At 41.2% G+C, this 13,290-nt stretch overlaps 2 protein-coding genes across 9 annotated transcripts in view; both read left to right on the forward strand.

Moving 5' to 3' along the window:
- The window catches only part of samd11 (sterile alpha motif domain containing 11), a 1,171,052-nt gene that overhangs the window by 1,056,022 nt on the left and 101,740 nt on the right, over positions 1–13,290 (forward strand). The gene's annotated exons all lie outside the window — the stretch shown is intronic.
- The window catches only part of scn8aa (sodium channel, voltage gated, type VIII, alpha subunit a), a 43,410-nt gene that overhangs the window by 22,273 nt on the left and 7,847 nt on the right, over positions 1–13,290 (forward strand). For all 5 annotated transcript variants that reach the window (XM_044038034.1, XM_044038037.1, XM_044038033.1 and 2 more), the window contains exons 14-21: positions 120–358; positions 1,319–1,492; positions 1,633–1,989; positions 2,089–2,562; positions 3,336–3,453; positions 4,612–4,766; positions 5,101–5,274; positions 9,873–9,995. In XM_044038034.1, the coding sequence (XP_043893969.1) occupies positions 120–358; positions 1,319–1,492; positions 1,633–1,989; positions 2,089–2,562; positions 3,336–3,453; positions 4,612–4,766; positions 5,101–5,274; positions 9,873–9,995 (1,814 nt within the window). The remainder of the gene's footprint in view (positions 1–119; positions 359–1,318; positions 1,493–1,632; positions 1,990–2,088; positions 2,563–3,335; positions 3,454–4,611; positions 4,767–5,100; positions 5,275–9,872; positions 9,996–13,290) is intronic.

Genomic DNA, 13,290 nt, shown 5'->3' on the forward strand with positions numbered 1-13,290 from the left:
CAGTACCAGATACATACAATGCATACAATTTTTTTCTATTATTTGATACCATTGCATGCGGTATGCTGAAGCACACCATTATGTTTGGTTTTGATGTGTAATCCGCGCTATGTCTTCAGAACTGGAGGAGTCTCAGCGCAAGTGTCCGCCATGCTGGTATAAGTTTTCTAACACATTCCTGATCTGGGAGTGCTGCCCCATATGGATTAGGATCAAGGAGATTATGAATCTGATAGTCATGGACCCCTTTGTGGACTTAGCCATCACCATCTGCATTGTTCTCAACACCCTCTTCATGGCCATGGAGCACTACCCCATGACAGGCGACTTTGAAGATATGCTGAGTGTGGGAAATCTGGTGAGTGGCAGTCTTTGTGTTATTTTGATCACTTTTAACCATAAACTATTTCATCTATTTCAGGACTAGGTGTTACAGAGGTGTTATTTTCGGGACTGTAATTTTTGTCTCCATTCAGTTGAGCGTTGCTTCCCTGTTTCCATGTGATTCACATTCCTTCACAAACACACATACATGTTCCCTTTCTTCTCCTCCTCTCTCTCTCTCTCTCTCTCTTGCTCTCTCTCTCTCAACTCTGGATGAGTGGAGCTGATGTTTGCTTCAGCGGAACCAGCCATTCTCTCTGCTGGTTGGCCGACTGGTGGGAAGCCTGCATTAATATTTCATGAAGGCTGATCGATGAGCTGCTTTAAAATGGTTCCTGCTTCTTGGCTTGGATAACTCCACCTGGCCATTTTCACAACAGGCATTTTAAGGAACCTGAGTAAATCTGAATCCTGGCAGTATTTTCACATTTAAAATATGTTGTGTCAAAATCCCAAAGTCCAGTTACTGCAGCAACGTACCAGACCCTGTTCAGACCTGATATTAACATCCATCCTGAGTGATCCTCTCAATGGTGGACAGCACTACGTGTAGCGATTAAGTCCTAGATTGTGGCACTACTGGCTGCTGACGACCAGGTTTTCCTTTGTGTCTGAAATTATACCAGCGATTTCTTTTCTTCCAATGTCCGCTTATTTTCCATTTCCATTAAACATGTGTCTTTCTATTTCCAATAAACAAATCAAAAATGAAACTTAAACCCGATCACAGTAGAAAACTGTTTGCCTCTTAATCAGCAACACCTGAATAAAGTGACAGGAGACTCAGATAACTCAAATAAATGCTGTTTCATACTCACAGAAACGCACACACAACATACTTTTGTATGTAACGTGTAAGATAATGGATCAGAACTAATTTTCTTTGATTGATCTTTCACTGATGTTGGAATCTGCTCTCTGTCCCACACACTAGGTGTTCACCGGAATCTTTGCAGGGGAGATGCTTTTTAAGCTGGCGGCCATGGATCCATACTACTACTTTCAGGAGGCCTGGAACTGTTTTGACGGTTTCATTGTGACGCTGAGTTTAGTGGAGCTGGCTCTGGCTGACGTTGAAGGCCTGTCTGTATTGCGGTCTTTCCGATTGGTAAATGCTCAGTTTTTCCATAAAGACAAATGCCTTATTTAGTTAACATCTTAGCATGTGTACTTTCAATTATTAAGCTCACAGAAAACAAATATGCCTAAACCATATCCCACTCACTCTTTTCAACCACCCCACTTCAGCTGAGAGTGTTTAAGTTGGCCAAGTCATGGCCCACCCTCAACATGTTGATCAAGATCATCGGTAACTCGGTGGGAGCCCTGGGGAACCTGACTTTGGTGCTGGCCATCATCGTCTTCATCTTTGCTGTGGTGGGCATGCAGCTGTTTGGAAAGAGCTATAAAGACTGTGTGTGTAAGATAGACAGGGACTGTGAGCTCCCCCGCTGGCACATGAATGACTTCTTCCACTCCTTCCTAATCGTCTTCCGGGTGCTGTGTGGTGAGTGGATTGAGACCATGTGGGACTGCATGGAAGTGGCTGGCCAGGCCATGTGCCTCGTCGTCTTCATGATGGTCATGGTCATTGGCAACCTGGTGGTGAGTGTCCCCGGTGGTGTACTAACTAATTATAGAATGGCCAAAGACTCAAATTACTCCAGAATATTTGATTACTGATTTTGTGTTCCTTTTCCAAAGGTGTTGAACTTGTTCCTTGCCTTGCTGCTGAGCTCTTTCAGCGCTGACAACTTGGCTGCGACAGATGATGACGGTGAGCTCAACAACCTGCAGATTTCAGTAATACGCATCAAGAAAGGGATTGCGTGGATAAAAGCAAAGATGAGGGTACTGGTGGCCAGTCTGCTGAAGAAACCGCCGATGGAGGACGAGCAGAAGCCTTTGGATGACATGTATGACAAGAAGCTGAACTGCATTGCTAATCACACTGGGGTGGACATCAACCGTGACCTGGACTATGCCAAAAATGGCAATGGCACCACCAGTGGTATTGGCAGCAGCGTTGGGAAGTATATGATAGATGAGGACCACATGTCTTTCATTCACAATCCGAATCTGACCGTCTGCGTGCCCATAGCTGTGGGAGAGTCGGATTTTGAGAATCTCAACACAGAGGACTTCAGCAGTGAATCAGAAAATGAGAATAGCAAAGAGGTCAGTGAAAATGTTATATGTATTTACACCTCCTGTAACATTTTACATTACAGTACAGTAAAAACACTATGATTTACAACCAATTCTAACTTATTACTATGTTGTTGCAGTACTGTAAGGTAAACCGTTACCTCCCATCTTAATAATTTTAAACATTCTGGCAGGGAATGACCTTGAACTGGTTGGAATCTTTTGCTTACCTAAGTGTCAATATGTAAATATGATAATTGATGCTCCAAGAGGCCATGTGTTGTTGTTTTTGTTGTAAACCTAAGCTACGTGCAGTTTCCTCTCAGTACAGTAAAACTATGAGCATAGCTGACTACTCTGCTCTGATCAGGCCCTAATATAACTCCATTTTTCAATGGAGTTATATTAGAGTTATATAGAATGGCTGTAGCAGGCAAGCAGTGTGGATGAAATGGATATCTGCTGATGTGTGTCTTTTGAGGAAATGCATTGAGACATAGAAAGCAAATGAGCTGCTATTTGATATTCCATTTCAGTGTTCATGGGTATGATATGTGACATTCATCATTGTTATGATGTCAATTTCAATATGAAAAAAAGTCTGAGATCAAATAATACTTCAAGTTTCTCTTCGTTTAGAGACTGAGGCAGCACAAATGGGATATAACATGATATCAACACTTCCTGACTGATATGACTTTTAAGTGGCTCCATGAGTGATTCTTAGTGATTAAAAAAAAAAACCGCAAAATGTTTCTGAATCACTGAAACTATGCCCCTGTCTTCTCTGTGTGTGCCTTCAGCTGGATGACACCAGTTCGTCAGAAGGCAGCACCATCGACATCAAGCCAGATGTGGAGGAGGTGGTGGTGGTTGAGACAGTGGAGGAATACATGGAACCAGAGGCGTGTTGGACAGATGGTGAGGCCACTGTTCCTGCTGCACCCACTACCCCCACTCCACAAAGCAGAGTCTGTTCTAGGCTGAGCACTGAGCAAAGGGTGGCAGGGTGAAGGACAACGATATTGTAAAGAAACACTACCCATTAATTAGGGGACTGGAATACTAACAATTTGGAGGCCATCTCAATTTAATCTGACAGTATGTAAAAAAAATCCTTTGATAAATAATAATGTGAGGCTCCTAAATAAATTAAACAATAGACATAAATTAACATATGATGACAAGAAAGGTAAAGGTCAAACACTGTACCTCCTATGGCGTGTAAGAGTAGAAAGTGGAGAGACAGCACTGTGCACACACCTTTTGGAAGGTTGTCGCCACAGTGTCAAACATCAAAATGACGTTCCTCAGTGATGCACGTAATCCTGATGACGTTATAGAGAAGTTGCTCAGTGAAATGGATGCTGTCATGAACTGAAGAAAAGGTGAAAAAGAGACATAGACTGTAAAAAATGGGAAAGTTCAGTGATACAGAGAAGTGCTGCGACATGAGAGGGAGTAGTCATTTTTGGAAAGTTATTCTCATTTTCATTTAGAATAACATTTTTAATGATTACTGTGTGATATTTGAGATGTTTTCTTTCTATAATATGATGTGTATAGGACAATATTTCAACTGAAATGGTAATTTGACACACACTTTGGCTTGAACAAATATTGCGCCTCCTGCGATTTGGATACAATTTTAATTGTTAATGTAAGATATGCAACTATAGTTTAAAATAGGTACCGCAATCCAAATGAAAAATATTGGAGCACACTGCCCCTCCTTCCCAGAGACTTGATATTTCCAGGTACTTTGAGGAAACAATGGAGCATGAACCAAAATACCGATCTATGAGGAGCTACACTTCCTCCCCTCTCCCACTACACACAACATAGAAAGTTGTGAATAATCTGGCTGTACCGTTGTTGTCAGGGAAACTAGTATTTGAGTCATTTTATTTTTGTGATTTTATAACTTAATGCAATGCATTTCTTACATACACCCTCTTTTCTTTCTTTTTTGATTATTGTGAATAATGATCACTGAAAGTGAAGGTGTTTTTTTTTTGTTTGAAGGTGCAGCAAGAAAAAAGAAATTAAACTTATCTCCCTCCTCCTGTGTGTATGCAGCTTGTGTGGCCAAGTACAAGTGCTGTGACGTTGACATCACGATGGGCTGGGGGAAGCTCTGGTGGTTCCTGAGAAAAACCTGCTACCTGATTGTAGAGCACAATTGGTTTGAGACCCTCATCATCTTCATGATCCTTCTCAGTAGCGGTGCCCTGGTAAGGACAGACGTGTTAGCATTTTCCTTCTTTGAACACGTTTCACAGTTTTGAGAAACTCCAAACAGGATAAAGGTTCAATAAAGATGACTCATTAAAACTAAAAAAGAAGGAGAGCCGAGGTACCCAGCCATTTCCAGTAACCACAGGTGTCCTCCAGGGTTCTGTTCTAGGTCCCCACCTCTTCTTCATCTATCTTCTACTTCATCATAAATTTAACATAAACTTCTGTTGCTATGTGGATTTCCAATTGTCGTAATGAAATCAAATGCTGGTTCTGTCACAGCTTTCTCAAATTAAACATTGATTTAACCAAGGTTCTTTTTCCCCACAGGCCTTTGAGGATGTGTATATCGAGCAGAGGAAGACCATTCGGATCATTTTAGAGTATGCTGACAGGGTTTTCACCTACATCTTCATCCTGGAGATGTTGCTGAAATGGGTCGCCTATGGTTTTGTCAAGTACTTCACGAATGCCTGGTGCTGGCTGGACTTCTTCATTGTGGATGTAAGTGCAGCTCTTGCTCTTTTTAATCTTGTTAATCTTGTTTAACCACACCCTGGTCCAACAGCAATACACCGGTAGAAATACTGTATATTTTACATCATTTATATAAATTAATAAAGCAGTACTAATGCTATTTTCCACACACATACTATGTCTACCATATACAGAATTTGACTGTTGTTCCGATTGTTGTCATAAGGGTGTGGTTAGGTTTGAAAGGTCAGGACTTATACTGAATTTCTGCTTCATGGCATGTGATCGGTGAGAGAGAATATGTCTGTTTGTTTGTTTTTACTCATGGTATAAGGACAGTGTTTTACATGACTGCAATAGTCTGTCCATATCAAATCAACATATTCCTCTGTCACCTTTTACAACTCCATCAAGCAGCAGTTATTGTTATTATTATCGTTATTATTATAATAATATTTTATTTTTACTGTGTGTTGATCACTCTGAGATGCTTGAATGTGCACAGTAATTAATAGCTTGTGAGTCAAAATTCACTCATGGTTTTGCCACAAGCACGAAACAGATCTGTCTGTTTCTCTGCTCTGTAGAAATGATTCATAATTGCATCCACAGTTCAACATAGATGCTACCACATATGAAAAACAACCAATCAATATTCAGACTAATGCATCCATTCACTGTATTCAAGTCACTCTCAGAGCAGTAGGACTTCTCCAAAATTAAACGTAGATGAAACCACATGTGAAAATCAAGCAATCAATAACTAAACTAATTAATGAATGAACCATTTTCAAGATAATCTCAGAGCAGTAGGACGTGTCAAAAGTGTGTCTGTGTAAAGTTGTCTATTCCTGTGTTTCTGACCTGTGTGATGTTTGATATAGTTTGTACCTTTGTCCTCTCTCTGTCTCTCTGTGAACTTCTCTGCTCCTCAAGTCAGTCAAGTCTGAAAGACCAGAGCTGGGGGAATTCTTCTTTCTCTTCTTTTATTCTGCTGTTACAAATACTGAATTACCTCCATTTTTATCTAATTTTAAAATGGATATGAAAGGATTTTAAGAAAGCCAAGTTTTTAATGTGGGGAAGAAGGAAGGGGATCAATTCCATGGCTACAAACTTATACAAATATGAATATTACATAAATGCTGAATCAAGAAGTATTCTGTACTGAGTGGCAGAATTGAATAGAATAAGAATTTACCTGACATCTGACTTTCTCCTTGAACTAACCACCTCTCCGCAGTGTCCAACACCTCAGCCAATAACCGTGAATGGACTCCCATCAATGGCCAGAGGTTGCAATGTTGGCTCATTACAATTTCCTTTAACCCAGAACCCCAGCAAACACACTGTTACATGCCACAGAAAATAACTTTTTAAATCTATACATGATACTGTTTGTATAGCTTAAAATAACACTTGCTGAATTGTGTTGTTAAAAGTAGTGATGTCCCAATTGACTGGCCTCCAATCCCAGTCTGAGCTCTTTACTGTTAAGTATCTGATATCTGCTTTATATAACAGAGCCGCACAGTACACTTTTTTATTTAAATGTGTCACTGGTACTGAAATAAATAATGAGTATGAGCTGTACTTGAGTGGCGGGGCTATAGTTATATAGTTGTTACCTCAACATTCACCCACTTAAAAAATGCCGGATCTGATAGTTGAGATCTGGATTGGGACATCCCTAGTTCTAATTGTGTACGGCTCACTTAAAGAAGCAGCAGTTTTTCAGCTTATACTTAGAACACTGACACATACTGCACATACAGAGGTTGACTTCATGACACTAATACCACACTTAATTCTATAGTTCTGGTTATTGCCATTGTATACTCCCTCTCTGTAGGTGTGATCTCAAGCCCAGCACTTTGGACAGTGCAGGGCACCACATGTCAATCAAAGTGTGGTGTCCCTCTCCTTCCCTTCTTTCCTTATCCTCCTCTCATTTCCTCTTGAACACGTATCCTCAGGAATGTGGTGATATTGTGCTCGCTGAAATGTAATGATGGTGGGTGACAGGCAGCCGGCGGTAAGTGTGGTCTTCACTAGCGCTCCCCCTCCAAAAACAACAAGTATTGTGTTTGATGAGTCTGGGTTGTGTTGTGCCTCTATGTTGTGGGGTCAAACCATTGCCATGGACTCACAAATGGGGGGGCACCATCATTAGACCGGCTTGTATTTTTCTCTTAGTGTGTGAGTGTGTTCCTCCTCATTTTCCTCGTGTTACATCTTTCTGTCATTATTTGCCTTGCATCCTTTTAATTTCCATTTTGACAATGTTTTCACATTTCTTTTTTTAATGGCAAAATGTCAGGGACAAGAAATGTAATGTTAGCGAGGTAAACGTAAATCAGTTTGTAGAAATTATATTTTTTCTCTTATGTTGTTAAAACAATTATCAATATCCATCTTACTGTAGCATGGAATTCATAACAAATTTCAGGTGAGGGAGAGGCTGATAGACTTCATCAATTTTCATTTTTCTCAGATTATTATCATTGCTTTGTTGTGTTTTTTTCTGTTTGTTTTTAGTTTGTTTTATTTCTGTGAGGCTCTGGTTTGTGCTGTCGTCATCATGGGATCACAGCCCCAGATGTCACTGGCCTTGCCTTGCAGAGCTCGTGAAGGACGTTGAGATGCTGAGGCTGCTACCGCACAGCTGGCCCAGCAGGGGGCCAGAGACCAGGCACCCCAATTGGGGGCCTCTCCAAAGGGTCAGGCTGAAGGTGACAATTACCCCAAACACTGTAGTATAGATAAAGGCAAAATCTTTTGTTTTACTGTCTACCTGCCAGAGGCTTTGTGCCACAGAGTGAGGAAATGGAGAAATCTGAGCAGAATCTCAATAAAAGCCTCATCCAGGACATTCTGGGCGGAATGTTTGAACAGTTAATCTGTGCTGACACCTTTTCCTACTGCTCTTTTTTTAGTTCTGATGGATTTCTACAGCTAAATGGTTGAAATGGAAATCTCTTTTAGTCAGTGTTGATGATGGCAACAGTAAAATGAAGATTTTGCCTCTAACAATCCTCCCTCCGTGACTTTGGTAAGCTTTGGATGTTGTGTAATTATTGCGGTGAGTTTGACTGATTGGTGTCAGTGGATGATTGGAGGTGCTTTCTGTTGATATTTATCCTTATTTGTAAGGAACTGGTATTCCCTCAGTCCCTCCAGCATCCAGACTCAGAATATTAGTTTAGCAAATAAATCATCAAAATCCTGAGGATAATGAGGATAATGTCGACCTGTGTTTGTGCACTAATTCCTGGACAAACTAAATTGTTTTGAGGCTTATTATAATACAGCCGCCCACTCTGCATTTTGCATCATAAATAACCTGCATTCAGCCAAAGCATACTTCCTTACAATCTTCCCTGTGCAGCAGTCAGCCTGAAATGGCTGCCTTAGCATAACTGAGGTGACTTCAGCAAGGCTAAGTCATTCCTCCACCACTTACCACACGTCAGAGAACATTAGTGCAGCTTATTGACCACACTCCATTTTCCTGATGTGTAATGATGCAATACACATGTATTCAACTTAGATCAGCTCTATAGAGCAGACTTAAAGTGGGTACAATAACTCAGACCACTATGTCTAAATTAGCTTTAAATTATTACAGTGATAAAGGCTCTATTAGTATAGATGTGTATTTACCTTTTGACTAAATAGTTTAATTTAAGGGTTTAACGAATGTTATTAACTAATGATAAGATACCATGAAGTGTTCTTTGGCTGCAACATTACATTGGTGGCTGCTGTGGGACGTGAGAAGGGCTACACCAGTTTCTTTGAGGTTATGTTATTGTTAACTGTTGTTAACTGTGTGTAACAATTGTAATTTATGTCATTTTGTCCTTTCAGTGGTATCCAGTGACAATAACTATGTACAGTCTACCCTTAACCTCCACCCCTGGTTCTTGTGTGTGTCTTCTGTGACTGTGGCTTTCCTTCTTGATTCTAAATGCAATGTCACAGTTTGGAAATGTCAAAATGACACACTTGCACATGTTTACTTGTATTCTTTCTCTTAGGTTCCATTAGTTTGTCTGTCTTAAATTATATGGGATTTTATGCCTCAGCCCAAGAGCGACATGGAGAGACAATATTAGAGGGGCAAGGGTAAGGCTCTCAAGTCTGTTGGGTTTTTATCGGCTTCTACAGGTCAACCTCTCTCCTTCCCTTACCCCCCCAACTCCTGTTCCACTCCCGGTCCCTTTGCTTGTGTCTTTACTAAATCATGTAGCAGTCTTTTCTGCCTAATTTGCCCTCTATTTGAGTCTTATGTCTCTATCTCCTCTCTTTCTCTCTCAACCACATTTTTTGCAGGTACAAAGGACTTTTCACATCTCGTCAACTGCCCCAAAATAACAGACAAACAATCCCTACGACCTGCTGCTACTAAAAATAATACGCACATGAACCCTATACTAAACATTGACCTTCTCTCTCAGTGTATATACATGTATAAATGCAATATTATACATGCACATACATGGATCGATTTATGTGTGTATGTCAAGCAACTCTCCACCTATGCCAGGGCCGTCTCTCTTCCCTAGTGAATATTCTCACTTCTAACAGTTTGGAACCTCTTTTGCTTCTCTGTTTTTGTATAGGTGTCTATAGTCAGCCTTGTAGCTAATGCGCTGGGCTACTCCGATCTAGGGCCCATTAAATCACTCAGGACACTAAGGGCCTTGAGACCCCTCAGAGCCTTGTCACGTTTTGAAGGGATGAGGGTAAGATCCAAAGCTAAGCAGCTGATCCTTCCGCATGCCCATTCAACAGTTTAAAGCATGCTAGAACTGATCTAAAAACAAACTAAGAGGACAAAAAAAAGACTCCATAATATTGGGGGAGTGTTTTTTAAACCAGGAAATGAACACCAAAAAGTCACCTTTCCATGCGCAGTCCTGTACCATGCCTTTGTTAGTGCGAAAGAACAAGTCATGATGCAGCTGGGAGACTGAGTTAAGTTAACAGTGAAGTTATATTCAGCAGAACAACATGCATTTCAATTGACTTTCTTCAACAAACAAAAATGGATTTGTTTCATAGTAACAATGACCCAAAGAGCAACAGAAATAACTTTGACAAAGCTGCCTCATCACACAAGTGACAAACTAGAAATAACCTCATCTATCTTCTTAATTGGCCAAAGTGAATGTGAAATTGGTAAATGCAAACCAAACTTACATACCATCTCATAGAGCATTCAGATCAACAAGTAGCTCTTCATTTGGCCTGATTTTCAACCACTGCTTTTAATTGAGCCCCTGCCCCACCTTATACTCCCATAACTCCCCCCACTCTGCTCCCATAACACCCCAGCTCACACCATCCCTCAATACATCTGGGCATCTGGCGTGGAGAACAACCAGCAGGAACCTGGGAGCTGTGGGACACCACCTAATCTTTTGCCCGACCAAACACACCAAAACTTGTCAGGACGGCTGCCAAACAACCACTCAGAGAAATCAAAATATCTAGTGGTTTGCAGAACATTAAACACTTCTCTGCAACAGGACAGCTGGTTGCTTCAGCCATCTCTCTCTAAAATACATAGATCTGATTGGTTGTCTTTATGAAGGGTGGTAGCGAGAGGTTTGAGCCTGGTTGTTGTCACCGTAGTCCCTCCTGTCTCTTTTATCTCACCTTATCTCATTCTCCTGAACTATCTCTCTAACTACTCTTGGACTGGTTGCTTTGTCGACTAGTTTGAGCCTTTCCTCTTCACCTCAGACTGTCCCCACCTCCTTAGCCCCTGTACGCACAGCATTGTGCAGCACCCACCCTACCCTCACCCCTTCTCCTCTTCCTTTTCCTCTTCCTTCGCACCTCCTTATTCCTCCACTACTCACTTCACCAAGACCTGGTTTGGCTGGGCCAGACCGCTGGAGGGTCACCACACTCTCTCCTGATTGTCCAGGATCTTTGTGCGTCAGGGACTGAGACAGAAACCACACACTCTTTGTGTTGTGGCTTTGTGAGGAAAGCATTTGTTAAGTTTCTGCCTAACCTCAGGTGATAACCTCTGACTGACTGATCTGCTAACAGTCCATTCTGGTGGCAGATTGGTCTCCTAGACTGCTTTTGTCCATACTAAATATTTAATATGATTTCCATTGCCTTCCTTTGGAAATGTCGGCAGAAGCTTAGCAAATATGCGAGGCTGCCATTTCACACAAGGCATTACTGCTGTCATGTCATGGCACCACAAACTGTAGCGCGTACAGCAGGCCCTGGCTTCATGTTGCCTTCCACTCCCACGGGAAGCAAACTGGGAGGCAACAATGGGCCCAGTTAAACTCTGGATCTGGGTGGGTGGTGGCCCATAGGTTGACTAGCACTATAGTGTTCAGACAACACTCTCAACCCTAAACAGACAATGTATTGCCTCTCTTTAGTATGTCCCAAAAATAACAGACCAGCAGAAGAAGCCTGGGTAATCTTTTATCTTTTAAAAATTTGATGGTTGATTGAAAATTTATTTAGTCTTAAAAATTCTCATTCATACTAGATATCCAGTGACTAAAATGTGATGCCCTTGCATATGAGCAGATCAATATTTTTAGGCCCTGGATAAGCTTTTTGGATGTGATCATGAATGTTATGATGGAAAACAGAGCTGTCAGTAAGATGTTGTCATTTTTGGGGTTGGAAGTCATGGCACATTTGCTTCAGTAGAGTGTAGATATGTGAAGTACCAATTCCCCCATGAATTACCTCATTCACTGGGTGTATGTGGTAAAAGAGGCGAGGGTGGTCTTTTAATACAAAGGTGGACAAACAAAGGACTTATATCCTGCTGTAGTTTTGTAATATAATGTCAGTGGTCAGCAATGAATTCACCGTTTTTGTTTGAATTGAAAACGGAAAAACTGAGGTCAAAGCAATAAATAAATGAATAGGGGAGTACATGAATGGAGAGATGACACTGTATAAAAGAGATTTTGGAGAGTTGGAATGATGAGAACTTTTACATTCCTGCTTGTTAAATCTTAGGGCACGAAGCGACGCAGAGGTAAACACAACTCAACAGCACCAAGCAAGCAGTTCAGCTTCAATGGACACATTGCACTGCTTAACATGCAATGATTATGGGCTGTTCTGACTTTCTACTTTGCTACCTCTTTCTCTTAAGACTGCTTTGTAATCTCGATCCCACTTCTTTGAACAATGCATCGTACAGGAATGAAACCTTGTCCAGCCATCTATATCCAAATTTCAGAAAATTCCTCTTATCCTGACATAAGTCAAACCAAAGACTTTGTCAAAAGACAATTTTAGCTTTACCAGCCCTTAAAGATGTTAGTCATCGAGGGGCCTTTGGATATAATCACTAAACCTCAATCATTCTTTGCTGTGAGTGGGCCAATATGTTGTTTTAGCCCACAAATCTGCTATTGTGTCACTGATATTTGTCAGACACCCATGTAAATAATCAGAATGGCTTGTCAGACACGCTTACAAGGCTTCAGCCATTATCTCTGTAGCCGCTATCTCTCTATCCACACATTTCTCTATTCATTTATGTATTGATTTGAGCGGATCTTGAGATTGCACAATGCCATGTAACACGCATGTATTATAACTGCCGATGCACATTTTGCATTTTTGAAAGCCATTTTCCCTCTTTCTGAGAATGCTTTCCACACAGCATGGCCTAATTCCTTTAAAAAAAAAAAAAGCAGATCAGTCGTGCCTTACAACAAGCAGGGAGTCATTCTCTCAGCGAGTGCAATAGCAACAACACTGTGTGGGAAAGAGTTAAGTTATATTTGAAAAATATAATGAAGCAATTTTACATTTGACATGATTGTGTACAATAAGCAACGTATGATGCCCAACACCAGTGAGGTTGTGTACATGCTGAGAGAATCCTGCTCTAGAGCGCCCCCCGTCTGTAATGAGGAGGGAATATGGCTCCACAAAACGAGTCTGCCAAAGATATGCATGCTCAGCTGTCTGCCTGAGAGCTGCTGCTCGGCCTGCCTTAAACCGGTAGTGAGCGGTTCACTGTGTGCTGAGCTT

Source organism: Solea senegalensis, linkage group LG11 (assembly GCF_019176455.1).
Source record: "Solea senegalensis isolate Sse05_10M linkage group LG11, IFAPA_SoseM_1, whole genome shotgun sequence".
Taxonomy (NCBI): domain Eukaryota; kingdom Metazoa; phylum Chordata; class Actinopteri; order Pleuronectiformes; family Soleidae; genus Solea; species Solea senegalensis.